Source organism: Heterocephalus glaber, unplaced genomic scaffold (genome assembly GCF_053883595.1).
Source record: "Heterocephalus glaber isolate CG9 unplaced genomic scaffold, H.glaber_assembly_v1.0 deba00001733, whole genome shotgun sequence".
Taxonomy (NCBI): Eukaryota; Metazoa; Chordata; class Mammalia; order Rodentia; family Bathyergidae; genus Heterocephalus; species Heterocephalus glaber.
The window spans coordinates 10,976,358-10,990,346 of record NW_028258444.1 but is presented as its reverse complement, the minus strand read 5'-3'; the positions used below and the strand labels follow the sequence as shown (position 1 = coordinate 10,990,346).

Below are 13,989 nucleotides of genomic sequence, written 5' to 3'. Positions count from 1 at the left end.
TCTTGTAATTTTGGAAAATTGGGACTATATTTTTCACTCTTAAGAAAATTTGCTAATGACTATTGAGTGTTGACAGGCACTCTTTTGCCTTGCAACACAAATTTAACTGGAACCTGGGTAAACTTGAAAACTTCTGCATGCTCTGATTTGTTTACTCTGATTTATAAAAACCAGACCTTTTGTAAATTACAGCATGAATAATCATAGTCTTCCTTCCTCCTTAACTTCGAAACTACTCTAGGGAGCCAGGTGCAGTAGTGGACACCTGTAATCCCAGCACTCTGGGAGGCTGAGGTAGCAGATCACGAGTTCAAGCCCAACCTGGACAAGTTAGTGACTTAGCAAGAACCTGTCTCAACATAAAGAATTAAGAAGGGGTTGGGTATGTATCTTAATATGAAGGCCTTGGGTTTAATCCCCAGTACCAAAAGGAGAAGGAATAATTCCTATTACTACCTATCTTTGATGTCACCTTATACCTGGCACCAGGGGCCTTTATTTTGGCATTGTGTTCTTATTCTAAAGGCTAACTTTCTCAGTTTGAATTCTTTATATAATTTGATCAGGTCTTACAGGGGAGGCGTTTCCTCCCAAGTGATTTATTAGGCAGTGAACATAATATAAAACAAAAACAACCTCACTTTCTATGTGTTTTCATCATTTGTATACACATTATGCTTTCATTTAGTTATGATTTCTAAGTTTAAAAGTTTGATACTTTTCCCATGAAGGGAATAGCATCATAATTACTATATTAATGACTGTATGCCATACCACTGAGTTTCAGAAACCCTTTTATGCTTAGAGCAGTTTTTCCTCTCATTTTTAGAACTTAAGTAATTTGTATCTGCATTTACTGAGTCTTCTGTTTGCTCTCATTTCTTCTGAGTATTTTATTCTTAAAACCAAGCCAAACACAAACTCCCCACAAGAACCCTTTCTTTAGTATCACCTGTTTATTCTCTTTCTCTTCACCAGGAAACCTCTTGTAAAAGTATCCACCTTGCTTGCTTTTTGTATGCCACATATAAAAGGCATATAAAAAATTCAAATATTTGTTAAAAAAATGAATTATGTCACTAAGTTGTTTTCTAGGAACTATACAGTTAATGGATTTAAGCCTGTACTTGCATTACGTGGATTTACTGGGATCACTGTAACCTTTTGCATTATTGGCAGTTATCATTTTACTTTATATTAGGGTAAAATGATAGATTATTGATTTATTTCATTGAATTTCTGTTTCCTACTAAGTTTTTAATGCTTATTTTGTGAACTCTTAGAACAATATGCTCCATTTTTGCCATTGATATTTTCCTAATTTGTTTCTTTTTGTCATTATGCAAACTCTTAATTTTAATATTGTTATAAAATACTTGTTTGAATATACTAATTTTTCTATGACTTGAACTTTTAAAAAATTAGTTCTTTAAAATATTTAATCTTCCTCTTTGTGGCAGGAATTGATTTTTGTATTGATGGATTCTGTGGTCATAAGTGGATTAATGTTAGCATATTGTCTTCCATGGTCTCATACTAGTTTTTTTTTGGTATAGGGAATCAACTGAGGGCCTTGCACTTGCCAGGCAGGCACTGTGCTGCTGAGCTACATTCCTGGCCCATCATACTAGTTTTTTGGTTTTTTGGGGGGTACCGGGGATCGAACTCTTGACCTTGCGCTTGTGAGGCAGGTACCGGAACCACTGAGCTAAATCCCTGGCCCATAGCAATATATGATCATCAATTTTTTTTTTTTTTTTTTTTTTTTTTGGTACCAGGGATCAAACTCCGGTCCTTGCGCCTGCGAGGCAGGCGGCGAAACCAGTGAGCTAAATCCCTGGCTCTAAATCATACTAGTTTTAAGAGATATATTTTTATGGATTATTTTAACTTATATCTTATAAGTTAATGTTTATATTTCATATTGAATTTTTAGATTTTCTTTTTATGCTTTTGTATAAAATCTTACAGGTTTTGTAAGTATTTCGAAAGTGATTTATTTTCAACTCTTTAAAGTAGTATAATTCAGTACAACTTTTTAAAGATTGTTTTCATTTGGGTCTCTCTAATAGATGGTGTAACAATTTTTTTTCTTTTTTTGGGTACTGGGGATTGAACTTGGGTCCTTGTGTTTGTGCAGCAGACGACGAAACCCTGAGCTAAATCCCCAGCCCTAACAATGTTTTGATCAATAGCAGGGGTTAGAAGTGGTTTTCATGAACAGAATTCCAGTTTTCATTTTTTTGTATTTATGTTAGAGTTTAGCAAAATAACACACCTCTTTACAGTGTGAGGGGATTTTTTTAAAAAAGCCATACATTAAGGAGGGCCGGGGATTTAGCTCAGTGGCTCCGGCGCCTGCCTCACGAGCGCAAGGTCCCGAGTTCGATCCCCCGTACCAAAAAAAAAAAAAGCCATACATTAAGGAAATTACTGTGCTTCAAAACACAGTTTTTTGGTTTGTTCAACTACAAGGTTTTCATTCATGGACCCAGGTGTGGTGCATGCCTACAATCCCAGCTGAGGCAAGAGGATCATAAGTTTGAGCCCAGCCTGGGAAACTTAGTAACTTAGGGAGACCTTGTCTCAAAGAAAAAGTAGAAAAGGGTTGGGGTTGTAGTTTAGTGCAGAAGCCCTAAGTTCGGTCCCTGTGGGGGTGGCTCAGGAGCGGGTGTGTGTGTATGTGTGTATGTGTGTGTGTGTGTGGGTGTGGGGGGGATGCATTCATGGTAGTTTTTTTTTTTTTTTTTTTTAATTTGTTTTGGTACCGAGGATTGAACTCGGGTCCTTGCGCTTGCACAGCAGACGGCGAAACCACTGAGCTAAATCCCCGGCCCCATGGTAGTTATTTTTGTTGGTGAGATTATTATTTGAAACTTAATTTGCTTAGTCTGACTTTATATATTCATTAAAATGCTTTTCTAAATATTATATATTATTTTTAGGGAGTCTAATTTAATAATCTAGACAGACACACTGGAATATATTCATACTGTTTAGAAAAAAAATCCCAAAAAACAGGAGCCAGGTGTGGTGGAGCCGAGGATTGCCGTGAGTTCCAGCAATGTCAGTTCAAGTTCCAGCTTGAACTACAGTGAGACCCTATCTCAAAAAAAAGGGAGGGGGGTGTCCTAATTTCTATATAGCAGAAATGTAGTTAAAATAAAGAGAATCTTCTAAGCCTTACAAATCCATTAATAGTAATAGTATTAGAATTTGTTATTCAAAACATTCTTTAAGGACCTGATTTACCCCACTCAACATTTTACTTTGTTAAGACTCAAGTCTGCAAAGGCCGCAAGAATAGTACAATTAGCACATCATACACTCTTCTAGACTTTGCTTGCTAGTAACATTTTGACACTTTTTTTCTTGTGCTAAACCTTTTGATAGACAGCTGCAGCCATGATATACCCCTAAATACATATATATTTAGCATGTATCTCCTAAGAACAGGGATGTTTTCTAGTGTGACTGTAGTAAAATTGTTACCTCAAGTTGTTTAGCACTGATGGATTATATCTTCCTATTTATATTTCCTTATTTTTCTGTTGAGTCTTTCAGTTGTTTTCCTTAGCATTCAGAGTCCAATCAAAAGTTACATTCCATTTAGTTGTTGGGTCTAGGTTAGCCTCCTTTATTCTAAAACTATACCCCATCTTTTTTTTTTTTTCTCTTTGGTGGGAGAAGGGTGGTAAATACTGTCTTTTGTACATGGTATTTTTGTTTTGTTCAGCAGAATGGTCCTTGATTTGAATCTGCCCCTTAATGATTAAATTGAGGATTTTGGTAGGTTTGCCGTGTAGATCATCTGCTCTTTGGTCATTCAGGAACCAACTGATGTCATGTTTAATATTAAGTTTATCACGTGGTTAGGGTAATGTTCTCCTGTTTCTACACTGTAGTAGCATCTTTATCACCTTATAATATATGGAAAGATACTTTTTTTCTGTGTGGTTTTAAATCTAGACTACAAAGATGATTGCAAAATAGTGATTTTTGTAATTCATTCTTTCTATATTTATTGTTAGTGTTCATCTTTAAAGAAGAGTTCTCTTCCGTAACTCCTTACTTACAATTATTTTGGACTTAGGGATTTATTTTTTAAAACATAATGTGTGGATCATTATGGTCACACTTTTGATGCTCTCAGGTTATGCCACATTTAACTATGGGAGCCTTCCAGTAATGTTTTGAATTATCTGAAAGATTTCTTCTAATCTTATAGAAAAACAGATTTGACTTTAAACTGTCCTTTTGGATAACATTTCTTTCAATCCATGAGGGCTAGTTCATACAGTGATTAAAATATGGCACATTTTTACAGTCCTGACAAGATTACACCATTCATTTGGGGCCGAAATTACCTGAATGACTGAATCCCTATGACTGTTTAGGTTTTAGTTATCGTCTACCTGAGTACAGAAGGTTACTTTAGATTTCTTTGAGTTGCAGTTGATTTTTCTGTCTTGGGATCTAGAGACAAGCGTGGTAGGCAGAGATCCCTCTAAAGTATGTTTGTTTCCTTTTATCAGTTTAAGTATTGGAGTCTTTACCACATACAATGCTTTTATTAAAAAGGGACATTGACGAGAAAAGCAAATTCGCTGTACTTGACAGTATCCCTGAAGGGACTGGTAAAAAGAACTCTGGCAGTGTGACTAAAGCAACCCTTGCTAAAATGCCTAGGAGGAGTCCCTGAAACTGACTTTAGAGGTTTTTATTTTCCTCTTGAGGAACGTTTTGCTTTTTTTCTTCAGGTTTATTCTACTCCTTATCTCTGAACATAGAGAATTCTGAGGAAAACAGCATATGACTGGTACAGTTTGTTTTTAAATCTTTTTTTTTTTTTTGGCTTTTGATGTTGTTGTAGGGTCTAGTTACAGGCCAGATAAGCAATCTGAGCCTGTAAGAGAGTCTCAAGCCATGATGTTTTAGTGAAGGTGTTTTTACCACCCTGAGAGGTGGGCGTTGGAGGCAGTGACTGGGAAGGTTCCTTCACGTTGCTGTGGTGTCTCGATTGCCTTTTCCTTGACTTGTGTCAGCTGGAATCATGTCCCCTAGTCAGAGATAGAAGAGCCTAAACTTCCTCTCTGGGTAGTGGTTTCTGTGATTAGGAACTGATGGGCATAACGGAAAGGAGAGGAAGGGGTAGAAGGTACAGCTGAGGGCAGAGGAACTGCTTCTGGCTGGTGCCAACAGTGGAAACAAAAGGAGACTTTAAGAAGATCCCAGCCAGTGCTGAGGAGTGCCATGTGCAGGCTCCTGCGGCCTGGGGCTGTTCCGCGCTCACTAAGCCCAGGCCATCACTAGGACTTGAGATTTTTCCTCTAAGAAGATGTGACAATGTTCTGCTCTTATATTTTCAATCTTGTTTATAAATATTTATATCTTGCTGAATGTTTAGAAAAGGAACTGAATGTGTGTCACTGAAAAAAACTACGTGGAGATTTCTTATAAATCAGTGTAGTTTAAGACCAGATTTTATTGAGGTATTTATGGATGAAATTATGACTGATTTGCTTCGGAGTGATCTGTTGGTTGGTGGAAGGTATGGAAAGGGTTTTAGTTGACATAAGAATGTGTTAAAATTCTTTTTAAAAAAAACTTGAATGGAAGACTTCAAGTCAGTGATACTTTGTTTCTCAAGAGGTTTCATGAGAAATTAAGCCCTCTTGCCCCAAGTATGAGTCATGAGTTAACTCCTCTCATGTGCATCCACCATGGTGCTGCTCTTGGGAGAGTGGAGAAAGTGATCCTTTTTTGTGTTCAGTGGTTCCTACTGAGGAGCATTGGTTGAGGAAGACTTATAATAGTGTAGAAATACATGGTTGATTCAGCATTGTAATGTTTTGTAATTTGGTGTATCTTCGCTTCTTAAAGTTTTGAATTTCTACACCCCTCCCCCTTTCTTGACAGGGTCTCACTCTAGTTCAGGCTGGCCTTGAACTCATTATGTAGCTCAGGCTGGCCACAAACTCATGGAGATTCTCCTGCCTCAGCCTCTTGAGTGCTGGGATTACTGGCGTGTGCCACCACCCCTGGTTTGAATTTAACATTTCTTAACGTGGGGAAAATATCACATTGTGTAGACATGCGCCAAAGCTGTTAGAAAATGTGTTTTTCTTTTCTATTAGGTATAATCTGAAAATACAGCCTATTGAGAAAATGCACCTTGCTGTGGTTGCCTGTGGTGAAAGACTGGAAGAAACTATGACCATGTTGAAGTCAGCTCTCATTTTCAGCATCAAACCTCTTCAGTTCCATATTTTTGCTGAAGATCAACTGCATGATAGCTTTAAAGCAAGAGTAAGTATTTATAGAGACTTAGTTAAGGCTAGAGAGTTGAATATTTAAGTGTGGTTTAATAGAGTGTTTTATTATTATATTGATCAAGAATGTGTAGTCTGTACTACACAGAGGGTGGAAAATGGTTCTTGTAACATTTTCATCTTGAGTTGAGATCTAGAATGTAAGGGTAAGATCTGTTTTGTAACAGTAATAGGCGACTTAAAAGTCCTTCCCCAAACATGACTTTATTTTACTGACTGTAGTTCCAGGATGTTTTGATTGAGAAGTAATCAAGATAAAACTTTATTTCTTTCTTGCATAAAAGTAGGCACAGTGAGTTACATGGCAGATCTTCATCCTTATGGACTATTTTTTTTCTGATTGTGTCTGAGCTATTTCCTTCCTTTCTCCTTTGCTTCCTCGCTCGCTCCCTTCCTCCCTTCCCACCTTTCCCTCTCTTCTCTCCCTTTGTTTTATACTGGGAATTAAACCCAGATCTGGTGATGCTAAGAAACTGCTTTACTACTGAGCTGCATCCCCAGCACAGCTGAGCCCACTTTCAACATGAGGGTTCTACCTCATAGTCCAGGATAGCTATTCATGATCCTGCCATTACATCTGTATTCAATCCACCCTAAGAGAAGGAGAGCCCCTTCCTTCTCTTTAAGGAAATTTGCACAGGTAGTCGTAACCTTTCTGCCAGTATTCCATTGGTCCCAATTTAGTCATGTGACCATACCTAGGTGTTAGGATGGAAATATACTTTTTAACCAAGGTAGCTTTGTAACCTCCTTAACAACAAGAATTGGAGATCAAAGGCAGAGAAGAGAACATACAAGAAAAAAAATTTGCATGAAATCTCACCACCTCGTATTCTGAGATGGTGGTAAAGATGATGCTACTGACTCTTCCTCCTTCACTAAATCAAGTATTCAAACTGATTTGATTTTTCTACTTGGTCTAAGTTTTTTTAAAAAAAGTTTGTTTTGTTTTTTAAGTTCATTTTAGATGTTGAGGAAAAAATACACCTTGTGGTCTCAGGACTGTGAAAATCTTTGATTCTAAGAGGTAGAAAGGTTAACTTAAACTTTAAAAATATTTCTAGGCCAGGGATTTAGCTCAGTGGTTCCAGCGCCTGCCCTGCAAGAACAAGGTCCTGAGTTCGATCCCCAGTATCAAAAAAAAAAAAAATCTATATAAATGTATATATATACATTTATATATATACATTTATAATCTTGATCTCTTTATCTAGATTTTTATAAAATAATAGAGGAATTAATTTTTTCCAAGAGGTTGAAAGAATAGTAACAGGTTGCTACTAACTGTGAAAACCTTCAAAAATGTAATAAAAAAAACCATATTTCATCCTAGGTGCAGCCTCTGTACTATAGTTTTCAATTTGGATCTTCTTTGACTTTAATAATCAACACTAACAAAATTGCCTTTTCCTTTTGATGAATGAATATCAAATATCTGGTGGAACATGCTTTTAATACTAAGAGTAACTAAGTGTTACAGTATTAAATGACAAAGGCCAAAGGTTTTTTTTTTGTACTGGGGATTGAACTCGGGCCCTTGTGCTTGCAGGGCAGGCGGCGGAACCACTGAGCTAAATCCCTGGCCCCAAAGGTTTCATTTTGAAGTTGGTATTAAAATGATATTTAAATGATTTATAAGTCAGGAAGGAAAATACAAGTGCTAGTCTTTTAAAACAATAGAGACATTAAAGCAGTGTTAGGAAAAAGGTATTCCCTTAAACCATGGTGAAAGATATTATTTTAAAAATCACTTGACTGTAGTCATAACTCAAAAAGAGATCTTTAGCCTTATGCATAAGTTACTTAGCTTTTTTCCTTCTTCTGCAGTTTTGTTTCTGAGTGCTTTTCAGGTAATTTGAGCGAGCAGTTCTAAGGGCAAACCTGGTGGCCTGTGACTGTGGTGCCAGCTGCTTGGGAGGATGAGGCATGAGGATCACTTGAGCCCAGGAGTTCAAGGCCAGCTTGTGCAACATAGTGAGGCACTGTCTCAAAAAAAAGGGAAAAAAATCTGTAGAAGCAACAATGACATGTAATACTTAATTGAGTTTGAAACAATTCAGTGTCTTACGATGCATTCAAGATATTGAAGTGTGTTATAGATTTTAGATACATTGTTTTTTGTAATGATTTTTTGAAAAATTGGTATCAGATATGTATTTACTAGAGTATTTTACTATCAGGAATAGCAATGCACATTAATACTATGCATAAATGGAGAAACTGATATTAGTTTGACTTTGAATGTCAACATTTTTATTGTATCATATACGAAGGTAATATAATTTGTGCTTATTTTTTCTGTTTTTAATGTATGTGGAGATTGAGAGAATTTACATAGGTAAAGTTAAGGGGAATGAATGTTTGCAAGGCCCTTGCAGCTTTCTGATGTTGTGACTCACCCTGATGACTTCCACTATGTCTTTAATCTTAATGGTGAAGTTTTTCTGAGATATTACTATAATTTTTAGATTTTAATGAAAATTAAAATACTGGTGAAAAAAGAAAATCTTTTTTTTTCTTTTTCGTACCGGGAATCAAACTTGGGACCTTGCACTTGCAAGGCAGGCGGTGGAACCGCTGAGCTAAATCCCCGTCGAAAAAAGAAAATCTTGCCCCTTACTGATTCAACACAAAATGTGTATGATCACAATTTTTAGCTCTTTTGTTTTGTAACTGTTGAATTACATTACAGGAAAAATTGAAAGTGAGACAAATCTAATGGATTTTTATTTTTTTAGCTTGACAGCTGGTCATTTCTACAAACATTTAATTATACAATATATCCCATTACATTTCCAAGTGAGAACGCAGCGGAATGGAAAAAGCTTTTTAAACCATGTGCCTCCCAGAGATTATTCTTGCCAGTAAGTTTTTTCCCCTCTTGGTTTTTTGTTTGTTTGTTTGAATTTGAAATTCACTTTTATACACCTGAGTTTCTGAAGAGTTACATAAGTTTAGTTAAATAAATATAATATTTGGAAAATATAGTACATTTTGGAAATTTAATATGGTAAAAAATTCCCAGAGTGGTCAAAGCTATAATAAAAATCTTGCTAACAATAAAATATTTGGGGTCAGGTGTGTAGCTTAGTGGTAGAGCTCTTGCCTAGTATGTGTGAGGCTCTAGGTTCAATCCCTAGCCTTGTTTCTTGTAACTGTTAAGTGGATTAAAACAGCCCTAGCATATTAAGAATATAGTTTACCAAATCTAGAATATCAGTTAGATTTAAGTTATAATTTTTTTTTTCCAGTACCAGGGATCGAACTCCAAAACTTGTGCTTTGGAGGTGGGTGCGGTACCACTGAGCTAAATTCCCGGCCCTAAGTTATAATTTTAATTATAATTATAATTCCCGGCCCTAATTTGACTACCCAGTATCTTTGATGTTGTGCTTAAAAATTTTTGATCCTAGAATCTTGCTCAGTCTTCCCTTCCATTATAAAAGAACACAAGTAAGGGATTGAGATTGGAAAAAAAATCTTAAAATATTTTAGGCTTTGTAAGTTTTAAAAATAAGTTTATGTTGAATTATTGCAGTGTCACATTCATTTAATTAGTGCATGAGTGTTTATTTTCTGCCGGTCACTTGCCCTGAAGTGCTGGCTACATGTGTAGGGATGAATGGGAAGAGACAGGGCTCATATTTTAATAGAGCAAACTCTGTGATGGAGGAGAAAGCTGTTAAACAAGTAGTCACGCAGATGAGTTCTGGAAAAGCAGCAAGTGATGAAAGAAAAGTATGAAATTATGGGCATTATTTCTCTGTCATTTTGTTGTACTTTACTGACAAGTTTAATTGTTGGTGTTGTAATATGAAGTTTGTCAGATTACTTAATGATATGATCTGGTTAAATTCCTAAATAGAATTGTGTGCTTGAAACCTGTCTGATTGTTCTCATACTTTACTATTACTTGTGGATTTTTTTTTAAAACCAGGTTTAAGTAAATTGATACTTTGTTTTTCCTAATGATAAATCTTTTTGCTGAGCTTCGCTTCTTTTAAAATAGACAAAAAGGACCAATGTAAACTATGCCCCTGCCTTCTTCCTCCAAAATGTATGGAAAAATACTGACATGGTTATTATATCATGATATGTCTGACTTCCGGTTAGCATTAGCTCCCAGAGGTGAACTGGAAGCTTCATGCAGCATCTTCCCAGTTTGCTAAGAATACAGTAGTCTATAAACAGATGGTGTATCATGGTTCAGAAGCGGAATGTTCATATTAAAACAAGGCAGACAGACATAATCATCCCGCTTTAATTGAGATCTTTGAGAGCAAATGAACATCCCTACTCAGGCTCTGCAGTGACCCGTCAGACTTTTCCTCAGTCTGATGTTATGTCCACTGAGTGAACTAAGGGAGGAATGAGGTGATTTCTGTCCAGTAGCTAGCTGCTCATGGAGGCAATGGCTTCAGTTGATCAAAGATGTAGCAGCTTTGGAAAGTGTAGCAGAATGAAGGTCAAGCTCTTGTTCCCATATTCTTACATTAAAAGGTATAGATTAATCTCAGCATTAAATCTTGCTACTAGACCCTGACAGGTGGTAAATTTAAATTTGTAGGAATCAGATTCTAAAGTTGGTAGATAAGGCAGGATAAAGATTACCCTAAAAATCTCTGGAATGTACATGTTAGAGACTTCTTTCTGCTAAGGCAGTTCTTGTCTTCATCCTTGCCAAGTACATGTTTTCTGTTATTTATTAGCAGATAATAATTATAAAAATAAGACCATAGGGCTGGGGATTTAGCTCAGTGGTTTCGTCGCCTGCTGCGCAAGCACAAGGACCCGAGTTCGATCCCCGGTACCAAAAAAAAAAAAAAATAAAAGACCATAGAATCTGGAGCTGGATGGTCTGGGTTCCAGTTTGCTGCTAGCCACTTAACTAGTTGATACCAAAATGATGTGAAAGTATTAGTGTTACAGGCTGAGGGCAGAAGTTCAAATCATCATTTTTATTGATATATTTCTGAAGTTATCTCAGGAAATTAGGATCTGAGATATAAATCCTCCTGAAGTTAGTGTTATTTTCCATTATGAAAAATATTTTCTCCCTGATCCATGAAATTAAGGCTTTTATTCCAGTTACAGATATTTAGCCTTTTGGTTTTTTTTGTCCTAGCTTTTCTTTAAAAGTTGATGTGGGGCTGGGGATTTAGCTCAGTGGCTCCACTGCCTGCCTCGCAAGCGCAAGGATCTAAGTTCGATCCCTGGTACCAAAATAAATAAATAAATAAAAGTTGATGTAATAGGATAGTATCTTCATATATACTGTTTTCAAAAATGATAGATTTAGGGCAAATTACTGTGCTTTAAAAAATTAATGTAAATGAGCTTAACTCTTCAGTAGATCTTCTACGATTACTGTTTCTTTTCTTTTATTAATGGAATTATAGTTAATTCAACAAATATCTCTTCTTGTAGTCAATCCTGAAAGAAGTTGACTCACTGTTGTATGTTGACACGGATATTCTGTTTTTACGACCTGTTGATGATATTTGGTCTTTACTAAAGAAGTTTAATTCCACACAAATTGCTGCAATGGCACCAGAACATGAGGAGCCTCGAATAGGATGGTACAATCGTTTTGCCAGACATCCATACTATGGAAAAACTGGAGTGAACTCTGGAGTTATGTTGATGAACATGACACGAATGAGAAAGAAGTATTTCAAGGTAAGTCACTGATACAGAGTTGATTAAGGTTTAAGTTTTCTTTTATTAAAATCTAGACTAAACTATTCATAATTTCTGTTTGTCTTTTGTATGTTCATAGTATTCTGTTTAGTAGAGCATTATAGAAGGACAGAACAGATGGCATTATTCACAGTAAAGTGAAATAACAATGCGCTAAGTCCTGGACACTATCTCCCTAGATTGTCATTGAAGGAAAATAGTTCTTATTTTGTAGTTTTACTTAATCTAAACTATGTATCTTAGGGCAACAGAGTTGTGGTTAGAAGCACAGACTCTGCAGTCTGTTGACATGGTTCAAATCCTGGCAGCTTAATAACTCAGAGGTGTTGGGTAAGTTTTGACTGTCTCTAGGCTTTAGTTTTGTCATCTTTGGGCTTTTGTAAGGATTATGAAGTTTAAATGAGTTAAAATAGTGTCTGACACATCTAAATGTTGGTTGTTATGGTACTATGCTGAAGTTAAAATTTTAAAAACATCCATGCATGCTTTTAATCCCAAATTGTGGGGTCAATGGAAGAGTCAGATTTTATTTTTTTTTTATTTTTTATATTTTTGGTACTGGAGATCCAACTCGGGACCTGTGCTTGTGAGGCAGGCAGCAGTACCACTGAGCTAAATCCTCGGCAAGAGTCAGATTTTAAATTTACTGATTGTGCATTCTGAATATATCAGTGTGCTCTACATACTGTTTACCAGTTTTGGGTAAATGAGTTAGATATGCTAAGTTGCATCTCATTGTAGTTTGTGGACGCGGGTCAAACTGGCTTTATGGTCACTTTGCTACCTAAGCACTGTAACCACTAGCAACTTGGTTAGCTTTAAAATGTCTGTAATTTCAACTGAAAAATAGAAATAGTAAATAGACTTACCTTAGTTTAAAAGAAATTTAAAAAATGTTTAGTGTATAGACCATGGTACTTAGTAAGAGTAAGAAGCTTTTAAATTTTAGCTTAAAACAGTGACTTCCGAGCAAATACCCATTGTTGGCTTTCCCTCTACTGTTTATTCTTTTTTTTTTTTTTGGTACTGGAGATTGAACTTGGGACCTTGTGCTTGCGAGGCAGGCGATGGAACCACTGAGCTAAATCCCTCACCCTACTATTTATTCTTTTATATCTAGTTAGGACTAAATTAAACCTTAAAGATTTTATGTCTCATGATGTGAGTCCATATGTATGTTTGTAGTCATGTATGTTTGTTGTCATGTACTTTTCTGTGACTTCTGGTGGAACAGAATTTACATTATTTCCTTCTCCCTTTTGCATGTCTGTTTTAACTGCTTGAATCACCAGTGGTACATGCACAACTGTCCCATCGAGTAGCTCATACCATCATTGTGAACGTGTTAAATCTTCTCATTGAGAGTTGCTTCCACATTTCTTTGGTATGAGCGAGAGTACTTCTTTTTTTGGTACTGGGGATCGAACTTGGGCCCTTGAGCGAGACAGGCGGTGGAACCACTGAGCTAAATCCCCGGCCCCGTGAGAGTAGTTCTTGTAGACCTCACTACCATGTGCCAGTATTTGTTAGGGTAGTAACCATCACTCCTATATTTTGTTAATATGGTAAACATTGTTTTTTAGCTTTCCATTTTCTGAACCTTTACAAAATCTTGGCTTCAATTCAGTTTTTTCTCCCCACATCAGACGTGTTAATGAGACTATGGTAGGTGACCTCTGCTCTTGGTTAACAATGAACATCTTTCTTCAGTTACTCAGTTCATTGTGTTTTGAGTTTTAAAATTTCATGAGCCATGAAGTTTTACTACTAAGTAAAACTGACTTAGTAATAAGTTATTTTCTGATCCTTATACTATGTTTGGTGATATTGTACCAGAAGATGGTGCTCTAAGATTATCTACTAAGAGATAATGTGACTTCTCAATAACTGCATTTGAAATTCATAGAATTTTGAGCAGTGTTGAAAGAACTGTAGAGATAATTTAACATCATTTGAT

General features: G+C 36.2%; 1 protein-coding gene across 3 annotated transcripts in view; it reads left to right on the top strand.

Moving 5' to 3' along the window:
* The window catches only part of Gxylt1 (glucoside xylosyltransferase 1), a 49,822-nt gene that overhangs the window by 14,457 nt on the left and 21,376 nt on the right, over window positions 1-13,989 (top strand). For all 3 annotated transcript variants that reach the window (XM_004874008.4, XM_004874007.4, XM_021251561.2), the window contains 3 exons: window positions 6,138-6,309; window positions 9,071-9,196; window positions 11,760-12,011. In XM_004874008.4, the coding sequence (XP_004874065.1) occupies window positions 6,138-6,309; window positions 9,071-9,196; window positions 11,760-12,011 (550 nt within the window). The remainder of the gene's footprint in view (window positions 1-6,137; window positions 6,310-9,070; window positions 9,197-11,759; window positions 12,012-13,989) is intronic.